Source organism: Photinus pyralis, unplaced genomic scaffold (assembly GCF_008802855.1).
Source record: "Photinus pyralis isolate 1611_PpyrPB1 unplaced genomic scaffold, Ppyr1.3 Ppyr1.4_unclustered_Scaffold1534, whole genome shotgun sequence".
In the NCBI taxonomy this organism is placed as follows: domain Eukaryota; kingdom Metazoa; phylum Arthropoda; class Insecta; order Coleoptera; family Lampyridae; genus Photinus; species Photinus pyralis.
In genome coordinates, this window is record NW_022171035.1 from 137,159 (window position 1) to 149,462 (window position 12,304).

Here is a 12,304-nt window from a genome sequence, read left to right on the forward strand (position 1 = left end):
CTATAAATTGCTTCCACTACAGGGAGGGGTGACTAGATTTTGCGTTATCTAAATTCCACTCTGTGGTTATCGTATCGACCATTCCTGGAATGTTGTCCTGGAATAACTAGCTTCTTGTGCATTCTAGCTGGCATAATCGTTGCATTTGGCGCTTCCACAAATTCAATCTCGTTTAGGTATAACATCATTCATGTACGTCTCATAAAGACCTCAAACCGTAACATCTAGGTACATCTATCCAGAGTGATGGTCGATCTTGTCAAATTTGAGTGTGTGTAATACATAGTGATACACTTTCCCATTTGATGTCTTTCGATTGAAATTAATTAATGTCATTTGCAGTAAAAAGTAATTCAATTCATATTCAGAACAATCTATATTAGTATTTCCACTCTAATTACTTGGTATTGGTCGAATTGTGTGCGAATCGTGTGCGTTAAAAATTGCACTTCAATAACAAAACATTCTGCATTAACGCACAAAGTGAATCATAACAATAAAATGTTTTTGAAGGTAAACTAAACACACATTTAAAACGTCTGTGTTCGTACCTATTTGAACAAATATTTTAAACAAATAAATTATATTCCTAAACTCTGGCAATAACAACCTGTCATAATGTGGTTCCAGCATTGTTTTGGTAAAATACCATACTATAACAGTTTAACATTGGCTTAGACTATTCGTTCGTCACTATACTTAATGAAGATATAGTAAATTATCGTGTTAAAACATCACTAACAAGTTCGTCCTATTCACGAAAAAAATAATTAACAATATATATGCAGTAAGGTAGAGTCCATAACCTTCAGAAAGTGACGTTGTTAGGATCTGTTGGCGAATCTCCTTCATTGGTGGGCAGTGGCGCTAGTTGTGTCCCAGGTGAAACAAGCATAGTGGGTTCAGTGTTGCGTCTTTTCATCTTTCCTTTCATCTTTTTCAGCATGGTAGCCTGGGGAGGGTTGCGCACATACACTCTCATTAGGTAAAAGAAATTGAGACACAAACTTAACTTATTTCTTAAGAAATGCAATTTATATCACTGTTCTATTATAAAAATAAAAAAAAAGAATTACAAAAAGCTAATAGTTTCCTTATGAAAATAAGCTAGCAAAATGCATGCCACAGTTTTCATGTAAGTATATATAAATATATGTTATAAAAAATGTATACTAAATATGCAAATAATGGAACAAGGACTGAATGGTTACAAGGGGTTCGTTTTAATCATCGCTGCTCTTGCCCCCCTCCCCATTGGCAGGTAGTATGCTCGGTTCAGTAGGCCGACGCTTGAATTTATTTTTCTTCAGCATAGTTGCCTGTACCAAGTAATGTATGTAATCGTTATTTCATGTAGCATGTTATAGTGGATATATATAAAAAGTATATATGCACTAAACAGAATTGTTGCTTACCACAAATTATTGACAGTGTATATGCAGGTTGATATCTATGTACAGAGTGTGAAAAAGCGATGTGAAAAATAAAATTAATAGGGTACAACTATATAGAAATAATTAAAAAGAATTGGTTGGTAGTACTGCAAATGCTCATAATGTGTAAGACAACAAAACATAAATTAAAACATTGACCAAACAACAACGATATGCACACTGAACAGTGTGTCCTAATATATATCCTACCCATTATTCTCGTTTCAAAATTAGCGGAAGAAATACTCAAAACCTTTCTGGTTTCTGGTTTAATAATTCAACGCTCAAGATAAAATAATAACAAAAAATCTACCTACACCTAGTATCCAAAAGATACCTAATCTTATCTTTCTCTACATGTGAAATGTCTCTGCAGTCGAGAATTAGGTAGGTACTGAACTACGTACAAGTTTATAATGAGACATACTTGAACACGGTAGTAGGTATTTTAACAGTACGAATAGAGACTATCCTGTTTACTAAATCCTACGAATTTTGCGAAAAAGTAAAATTGGTGGCGCATCACCGTATTATCGATAGAACAAAAAATAAATATGGAAAACATATGATGAAAAATTAAATTAAATTATAGCCTAACAGCATACAAAAATATACCTGGCGCTATGTCAATAAAAGACCCTTTTTAATGTACTTTGACAAAAGTGAAATCAATAAAATGGTTTATCGTCAATTTCTTGAAGTGTTACCCATCTCTGGATTTTGAAGGGTATTTTTAGTGATTTTTGCACGAAAATCTAGGCAAACTAAACCTAGTGCGCTTAAAAAATTTCCAGAACTATAAACAATACATGGTTTGGGCAGCACAACGACAACGCTTTATTTTTAGAATTTAGATGCTGCCCATATAAGCTTTTGTGGATTCGAGCTTATTTGAATTTCACTACCGACTAGTTTTACAAAATAATACAAATTATTATTATGGAATTTGCTAACAGTAAAGTATAAAAATAGTTCTGGATACTTTCTTAGCGTACTGTATTTAGGTAGTTATTGTGGAGTATATTTCTTCCTCATATGTTATCTTATAATGAATGAATAATTAATTTCCATTGTTGATCAAATACACATTATCACTATGGGGAGGACATTTAAAACGGTCATAGGGCGATAGGGTTAACAGACGGCATAGCAGGGGATTGTGGACATAGTTGCGACTATTAGTAATAACATGCAGGTTTGAATTATAGTGGTCATATGAGCGGTTAAATCATCTATTCTAGTGTAACAAGCATAGAAATACATAAATGGCTACTATGACATGCACATTTCAAGCAAAAATCAACCTACCTTCAGTGCGGATTTTAGCACCACTACATCACAAGGACTCTGGACCCACGGTTCTCCATCTACCTGCACGGGAATGTCTGAGTGAAGATGTATTTTAATATGACCACCCTGAAAAAAACACTTACTCTCAGTTTTCAGCTTAACTAAACGATTATATCCTTAATTAAATATTGTCGAAGTATGAAGGTTCAAACTATTCAGATTCGCGCATAAATAGAAAAACAAGTTTAAGCATACGTGCACGAACTGGTAAGAGCGGTTGAATGAAAGGTTGTCAACCAGTACCTAACAAAGCTAATACACCGGTTGGTTGATCTAGCTGTTGAGACTTTCCTCCCCGAAATATGTTTAAATAGGCGAAATTGAATCAGAGAACTACTAGATATTAATAAATATAAGAACCTGAGCTATCCTCATTGCCGATCTTAAACCCGATTGAATTTGTCCCAGATGCACAACACCTGTCACACCAACAACTTCCAGCATACCATCCCAATGGTTAGGCTTCGAAAACTGATCTTCTTTTTCTGGACCCCAAGGGTTAGCACCAGAACCCCAACTAGAAAGTAATACACAGTTAATCAAAATAAATAACCAAATTAACGTAAATACCTTAAAATATTTAAAATGATAATGCCTTCAACTTGTGGTAACTCTACCAACTTCCCGTCCACTTCCAAACGCACCTCCTTATGCAGATCCTTGCACATTTTTGGACCGACCATTTTACGCAAACCCATTTTTACGTACACACTTTTATTATGCAATCGACTGTTGAATTTGTTAGGGTTTTCTTCGCGAGCGTTGTGAAAGTCTAGACATAGGTCCGCATCGATTCCAATCCCAAAGTAGTTGTTCATAACGAATATTTGCGAATTATCTTCACTTGTTGATGCTCCTACAACTGTTAGCATGGAAAGTAACTTTTATTTATTTTTTTGGATCTCTTTACTGCATACTACAAAACTAAATTTTCTATTTATACAAAGTTATTTATAATTGAAGGGTCTAGAATGCAGCACTAAAGAGTAGGTGGGCGTTCCAGAAACTCGGCTACTGCAAGGATCACAATTGGGGATTGTGTTTTAATATATTGTGTTTTAATATATACTTAACTGCATAAGTACTATCTTTTTCAACATTGACAGTTCTTTTGTATATTTTGCTTTGCTGAAACTACTACTAGCTATCATTTGTTGTTTGTGAAAAACGCCAAGTTAAACTTTGAAATCTGAATTTTTTGAAATTCTAAGTCTAAGTACAATTTTCATTGTTTTGCTTTTTGTCCCCCGGTACGCATTTATGTTTTCTTCATGTTCGTAACAACTAGTTAATCCAACGCAGCAGAATTTCAAGTGCGCTCTTTTGTTTGAATACCTACTGTACATAAAAATTTTGCAATCTTTTTCTAAGAATAAGAGAGCTGATAATTCACGATAGAAAAATAATTTAGTTGACGCCTTCAGTTATAAATCCACCTGTCTAAATTTTATTTAGATAAAATGTTATTAAATAATGACAACATTATATATGTTATAGTATTGTGTTATAATAGATTTATATTCTAAAATTGATACTGTTTATTCGGTAAATACCAAAAACGTTAATATCAAAGGTTTTAGACCTTTGGTGGTAACATCGTGACAATTTAATAGTCACTTAATGTACATAACAAATGGTACGTATCTTGTCCAATACAAGGTGGATAATAATATTTATTTGCCACGTCGTTTTTTCGGCTTTCGTTACATACAGTTAAGCTACATATTGGTAGGGTATATAGGCCCACAGCAAAGAGATCTCTCTTTTTTTATTAGCAATCAAGTTGGGTGCGCTATTGCAGCCACTTTTTCTGTCCGTCCGCCCGTCCGTCTCTTCGTTCGTCCGTTTGTCTGTCCGCCCGATGCATTAACTACTCCTACAGTTTTCAATAAATTTAGTTCGTTCTTTTTGAGTTCGGTATAGTTTATCGCTCTGGCAACCGAGCCAAGAAAAATCTTGACGATTAATGTGCGCATGCGCAGGATGCGCAATATCAACTTTCTTATTTATCAAGATATCTTTTTGGAATTTTAATCTCCCGGCTACTTCTGTTAAAGGCAGACATATCCCATAATGTAGACTTAGATATGCGCAAGCACAGTCTATGCGCGCTATGCGCAGTGCTAACTTCCTTATTTATGAAGATATTTCTTTAAAATTCTAACCATAGATGCCGCTAGTAAGGCAAAACATAGCGCAAATAGCTATGGCCTTTTGAGACGTACTGATCAATGCAATGGAAAATGCGCTGAAGTTACTCGCCTTAGGGGGAAAATTTTTTTACTTATTTTGTGGGCTTATACACCGTACCGACATTTAGCTTAATAATATTTATTATTTCAATATAGTAATTATATTGCAATAGGTACGTAATCGTAATCCATACAATAATTTATGTTGTAGATATAGGTACAAAAATTTCGCTCCACAGTTGTATAATGTGTCGGGTTTTTGTTCGGTAAGATAGACACGAATTTGGTCAGTTCCGATAAAACAATACCATGAAATTGAGCACTAAACAACTGAAATCATTGCTACCTACTTTTTAAGAAAGCTGTGTTAATATGTGTAAAATGTTAGACTCTTTCGTTTAGAATTAATTTTATCTTCCTTTTTTTTTCTTATGATAATGTTGTTTTGCCGTAAACTATCAAACATTTGCAAAAAAATATACAACATGCACATGCGGGTTAATACACTCTACAAACACAACACGTTTACGAACTAATAATATATTCATATTTCATTGGTGGTCTATAATAGCTGACTCGAACAGCAATTTTTAATCAAGCAGCAGCCATTCTGTCTAGGAAAGTAAGTACAAATATTACGGATGATAGAGTGTATGTGTATCGTGTGTGTTATAAAAAGGTCGAAACTCAGTGTCTGTTTTCACGGGACATTGTCAGGGTAAACTTATTTTAGCGAATTTTCTGTAATAAGTTTCTCTGCGTCTTTTTTGGACGACTATTGAATATTCTAATTAGTAAAGGAATGTAGATATTTTTGTTTTGGGGGGAGTACATACTGAGGGAAACTTTTTAGCGCATTTTTTTCAAAGTGAAAAATCGATATTTGCTGCACTTTATCGTCGGTCCGTCCGTCACGCGTACTCCTTCTAGACCATTGCATCGATTTGGGCTCATTTGAAAAGGCTTGGTCCAAGGATTCCGTGCATACCGATATTTTTTAATTTTGCGCGCGCGCAGTGTTAAAAATTTGGTGTAACACATCTGTGATGCTAACTTTTTTATTTATGAAGATATTTAAATGATATTTATATGTAAAGACGACCAATATAAGTAAAATTAACAACGTTTTCAAAATGTTGTTTTGCGCATGCGCAATGGATTCATCCCGCCTTCATTTTTTATTTCTGATCCACAAAGTACATTAAAAATAAAAAGACCCGTGTGTCCTCAATTTTTATTTGCGAGTAAAATAAACCCAAAATAAATTATTGAAAAGCTGTGTTTTTAGTCCGAATTTGAAACGCTTCAGACTAAATACGTCACAAACCTACAACCAATCACGTAGAAGTGAGCTGGCAACCTTACGCGAGGGTCTGACGTTTGTCACATTTGATGTTTTGAGAGGGATGTTTAACTGCATCTAGCACGAAAGTGACAAGTGCCTGTGACAGATGACGCAAGTTATAAATGCCATTCTCCTGCAATATTGCCAAGTCGTTATGTCATCTGAATGGTTCTAGGAGCTGATTGGTCGGGCTTATTACGTCACAGAGCCCGCCACAATCATGTCGTTTTGAATAAACCTTTAAAACCGCACATGTTCATTATTTTTTTGCTAATCAGCCTCTATTTTTAAATAAACTTTTACTGTCCAAAAAAATGTTTTATGGTTTCAGGTACACGCTTATTAAATTAGAACTGCGGAATTCAACTATACTGTAAACCCCCATTCCAACTTTCTTATTTATGAAAGGATTTCAATGAAATTTTGTATATAGGCATTTGGAATAAAGACAAATCTAACGTCAGATGCAAAATTTGGTTTTACGCATGCGCAATGCCAACTTTCTTATTTATGAAAGCAGTTACATGAAATATCATATGTAGGCACATTGAAAGAAAGTAAAACTAATGCATTCGACGATATGCGATTGAAAGAGAATGGGGTAAGGACTAGGGTAAGGATCTCGTGCCTACCGGTATTTTTTCCCGGTTATTAGGAGCAAAATACGGCTCTCGTCATTTATGTTTGCATAATGACTTTCTAACTTTCTAACGTTATAATTTTATTGCGTGATTTAGTCGCCGTATTTTGCATGAGAACCGCCATTGCAGCATTAGGTAGAACAACGCGATTGAAGTAATTCTGAATCAACGAAAAATGATCGGGAAATAGAGCGATTTCGTGTGCATTGTGGGTGTAGTTAAAGAACACGATCAGCACTCTGGCACATCTTTAAATATAGACGGCGACTAAAAATTTCCCATTGAAAGATCCGTAAAATATTGTAATTAGTGAAAATAGTGAATTCGGGTGGACTTTGGAGGTAATTAAAGAAAATATGGGAGATTCGCGTTTGATCCACAGTTAGCAAAGCACACTTAACGCCTTAACGGGGGGGTAATTTGGAATAAAACTTGACGTGTTGGATGCGCGTATAACGGAAAAATATCCGGAAGTTCAGAATATTACGGGGCGAAACTTTTGGGAGCGAATATATTCCGAGGGTTACAATTACAAAAAGAATTTTAGGTGAGATGAACCATTTTCCAAAAAAAAGTTCATCTGTGAACGAATATTCGGAAGCGAATTTTCCCAGTAGGCATCTTTAAACTTTAAGCACATGTTTGTAACACATTTTGGCGCACGCTAAATATTCATGACATCCATTTGAAGTCCAAACAGTACTTTTTAAATAGCACAGGCAATTTAGGTTAACAAATAGACAAAATTGGTAACTATAGCTGATTTTTGGTGAGATGTTAGGTATGATAAGATAAGTATTTTCTGAAAGTTCCCCTTACTTTCTCCTGTTTGCTTCACCGCGATATAAAGGGCCTAAAGTGTAATTTACACGGGATAGTAAAACTCTCACAAGTTTGTGTCAGAGAGCACTTCCCAATAACTCTCATAGTGTAAACCTTAGACAAGGAAAGAATCCTAATCTAAGGTGTAAACAGTGATAGAGAGCTCTCTCCCAGCAAGTCGAAAACTTGCCGGCAAGTAATTGCTGCAATAAAATGTTGCACGTCTAAACAAGTTTTGACAGGACGTTGACATTTATTTCAATCTTGTTGAAAGTGCTGTGTTACATGGAGGGAAAACGGGTGTGGTCAGAAGAATACCTACACGTCTTCTTTAATTAACACTTTTGAAGAAGTTGTGGCAAATCAAATCAAAAATCTACTGTGTATACGCACATTCACATTCAAACACTTGCTGAAAACAAGTGTCTGAGCTGAGAGTACTTATGCTGAGAGAAATTGCTTTTTACAACTTGCTTATATGGAAACGCTAGCGCAAGTGACTCTCAGAAGTACTATCGCAATTAACTATCCCGTATAAACTACCCTTAAGACGCGAAAACAATAAAATCGCTATTGTGCTCCTTGTGTTGCATCGATTTTGGTAGTTGTGGTCTTAAATTATTCAGAATTCCAGAATAATTATGTTAAACAATAACCATTGCAATAATTCATAGCATTTTAAGACTAGAGGATTACAAGGAAGCCATACCAAAATCGGTACCATAGATAAAATGGAATAGCGATTTCATAGTTTTCGCGTCACTTAAGCACTTTCAGAAAATGCTTATTTTATCATACAGTCATCACTTTCTCTTAATTTAAATACATGATAAACAATTTTATGATTAACTATGTTATAAACAAGTATAAATATAATATAGGTCAAAGGCAAATAATTAAACGTGATCGCTATTTTTGGGTAATTCCAAGGCATATCTGATTTATTAAAATGAACCTTTTTATTTTGCCGATTTGTACGGTTTTGAAAAACGGAAAATTATAAGTAATAGTAGCTGCAGTATTTTTTTCTGTAAAAAAAACGTATTCTGCTCTAAAATAATTAGGGGAGCTAGTAATTGACTATAAAGAAATTACCATTGAAATCCCTATGCTGCGTTGCGCTAGGCATCACCCTGTATACCTACTAGGTACTATGCGACCAAAAAAGAGTTGCTGTCGAGTCACCTTTGGCATTTTTGTTTACATGGGAAATTTAGCTTGAACTTCCAAAGGCGACTCGATGTCAATCCTTTTTTTATCGCCCGCTATTATACACCTCACCTCAACAAAAACCAGTTAATTTTGTCAGTGGACATTATAGTGAATTTAGGGCATTTTTTTTGTCTAAAGTGCCTGGTTTAAAAATGATGGAAGGTTTTAAGGGAGTAAAGCTAACGGTTTTCGAGATATTTGTTGTTTGCTCCCGACGAGGACGAACATTTCGACGGCGGCGATTTTTATTTGAGTCATGAAACAGAGTATTCGAAGATGACATGACACTATGAGTGCCGAAAAAGATTACTATTGCTTTTTTACTTGCATTGTCCCTTTCTGTATTTAAATGTGCGTGCCATTGTTGGTTTTTCATTGGCTGCTTTATTTTTTCTTCGTTTTGTTGACCTTTATTCGTGGTAGTATTCTTTGGTGGTATGGTATATGTATATATCCGGGCGGCAAATTTACACAATATACCATGTAGAGATGCTTGGGGTGTGTAAGTCCCGCCCAAATTTCTGATGATAAACCCGCTTGTTATTAACGCAGTATAAAATGCATTTCGAACAGGCACCAAATGCGGTATAGTATGTAGTCGGGTTCTTATAGAAGTGAACCCCGGCGGACGTTAAGTATTAATCTCGATAATCTCGTTCATTTACTTCGCGATCAAAGTACGTTAAGATCTGCAACCACAGAAACACAAAAAAACAAGTTTATGAAAGTACAACCAACAGCCTTGTCCAGAGGGGCTCATGGTGCGTGCTCCCAAAAAGGAAGGCAATCAGGAATAAATGTTAATTTTTTTATTATTTTTAATGTTTTTAACTTCATAATTAAACATAAATAATCATTATTTATACATATACTTATGTAGATATATAAATGTTTGTTATTGATCGATACAATATCGTTATTAAATTATCCGACATGCTGGTCTACAACGCATACAGTGTGTTTCAAAATTCGCGCACACGGACTGTGGGATCGTGTTATACAACGAAAACTGAATAAACAGTTCCTCTGCCAGTTTTCAGACCGGCACTTTTTTTTTCAACATGCTGAAGCTTGTTTAGTAGCAGACGGCAGACATTTTGAACAACTGTTGTAATTTGTACTCGTCATAATTATAGTTTATTTTGAACCTTCTTTTGTTTTTAAAAATGTATTATTATTAAGTTTAACCAGTGGCGCAGCGTAGGGGGGGCGGAGATTTTTAAAACCGCGGTAGCTCGAAAAATAGCGGTCTGATGGAAAACTGGTAGAGGAACTTTTTGTTCCTTTGTTTGTTTTGGTCGTATAACACCATCCCATAGTCCGTGTGCGCGAATTTCGAAACACCCTGTATATGTACTACTATATCAAATTATACCCCTTTTGACGCATTGTCTGAGTACATTCTGTACCGCATTACAGAGATTTTCACTGCTGAGTTAGATTTGAGGGTGGCGCTTACCTATAGACCCAAATCTCCTCTACATGGTGTAGGTACTATTTCCTCTATGGTACTATGTAAATTCGCATCCAGGATACCTTCGCCAATGACGTTCATCTGTTGCTAATACTTTAGCCGTTATCGTTTTCTAGTGGGATACTTTTCCCAACTTTTTCTAAAGGTCTCAGGTATATCATTCTGTTAGCACCTACCCAATATCAATTTCTGAACGCTACATCAGGCAGGAGAGATATTAGACTGATGAATCCTGACAATCTATTAAATTATTATAAATGAGTCTTCATTAATGCCAAACCTGGTAGGTACGTACCTCTATTAGGTACTCATTTGTAAATTATAATAGAAAATTTTAAAATACCTTGGGGATTTACAACCAATACATTCAATAAAAATGAACACAAAATGCTAGTAGATAAATAAGATTTGGTTATCTACATAGGTTAAGGTACCTATGTAGAAAAATGAAACTTCATTCATAAATCCTTTCATATAGCTACTTGTGTATTAAAAGGTTTTTTGAGCGATTAAAACTATATCAATCATTTAATATGCTATACCTATTTGGACTTTTAAGTTCATATTGAGTTTATTGAGGGGTTACCTATGAGAATTGGAAACTTCACTCTCTGTTTAATTATGATATAGTCGATTGATGGATACTGTAATTAACAAGACTACCCATATACGTACATAGGTTGTTACACTGTGGAGACTCGTGTCTCCATTAAAAGTTGTTTCCCTTCTGATATTTCCGTTTGCGCGTTACATTTGCAAATATCATCATCATCAGTTCCACGTTTGAATATTTTATATTCAAATGTAGGTAACACTCTCAATGCTACTAATACTCAATACCCCATTTTTCGAGTGGTCGTATGGCTAGCCGTTTTTGGAATACAATAATATCAGTTTGGATGGAGCACCCTGCTTGTGTAACTGTATAAATAGAAAGATGGTTGAATGTTAAACAAAAACATTTATAACATACAAATGAAACCTCAGATCAGATAGGTTATTAATAAGCATGAAGAGTGATTATGAGTTATTATACGGGTAGGTAAATATAAAAAGACTGCTTTCAAAAAAAGTAGGTTAGAATGGCAGTCACAGTTTGGCAAAAAAAATAACTTAGCATACGAATCTCAAACAAGCAATATGTCATTTTTATAGATCTAGATTACAGCAAAACAACATCAAAACACACACTGGATTGACCTTGTTTTTTAATTTGCTCATTGGTCAGTTTCAGTTTGGACAGTTTTTGCCTCTTCTTACCGGAGGAATTGACCTGCTTGTTGCCATCATCGGGCTTATCCTCAGGATGAAATACTACCGTCCATCTATCTAACCGTATCTCTTCTGCGTCAATGACGTCCCTCAGTAGATTTAATGGATCTTCACCGCCCGTATAGCCAGGTCCCCATCGCAGTACCCTAGCCAGATCGTTGCCTATAACAGAGAGGCATTAGTTCAGGATTGAGTTGTTAAAAGATAACAAACCTGTGCCCAGCGGTACTATAGCGCAAGCGGGCGAAGAGCATTGTGAATCTTGCCCTACGTTGTCCAGACATTGCAGTACCCACCCAATAGTACCATCTCCTCCACAAACTAAGATTCTATAATTTTGAATATTTCTAAATACATATAAACCCGGCAGTGGTCCTCCGTTATCCAAATCAAAAACCTGGTAGGGATTGAGTAACTTTCGAAAACTTGAAATTAATTCAAGACCTTGGCAACCACCAGACTTAACGTTAACAAAAATTAATAGCGGTTGAACACCATGAGGGATCATTGAAGGTTCTAAATTGGGTAAAAGCATAACTGAAATGAGAGTAAGTAGCGTCGGT

The 12,304-nt window shown here is 35.3% G+C and overlaps 1 protein-coding gene across 7 annotated transcripts in view; it reads right to left on the reverse strand.

Annotated features, from left to right (window-relative positions):
- Positions 1-690: 690 nt before the first annotated feature.
- Positions 691-12,304, reverse strand: part of LOC116181662 (diacylglycerol kinase theta) — a 37,252-nt gene continuing 25,638 nt past the window's right edge. For 2 of the 7 annotated variants that reach the window (XM_031502060.1, XM_031502059.1), the window contains exons 11-16: positions 11,955-12,278; positions 11,670-11,903; positions 3,354-3,645; positions 3,144-3,300; positions 2,742-2,849; positions 691-952 (exon numbers count right to left, since the gene is read on the reverse strand). In XM_031502060.1, coding sequence (XP_031357920.1) covers positions 809-952; positions 2,742-2,849; positions 3,144-3,300; positions 3,354-3,645; positions 11,670-11,903; positions 11,955-12,278 — 1,259 coding nt within the window. In that variant the 3' untranslated portion in view covers positions 691-808. Of the gene's footprint in view, positions 1,320-2,741; positions 2,850-3,143; positions 3,301-3,353; positions 3,646-11,669; positions 11,904-11,954; positions 12,279-12,304 lie in introns of all 7 variants that reach the window. The other 5 variants (XM_031502063.1, XM_031502062.1, XM_031502066.1 and 2 more) reach the window with 5 other exon arrangements.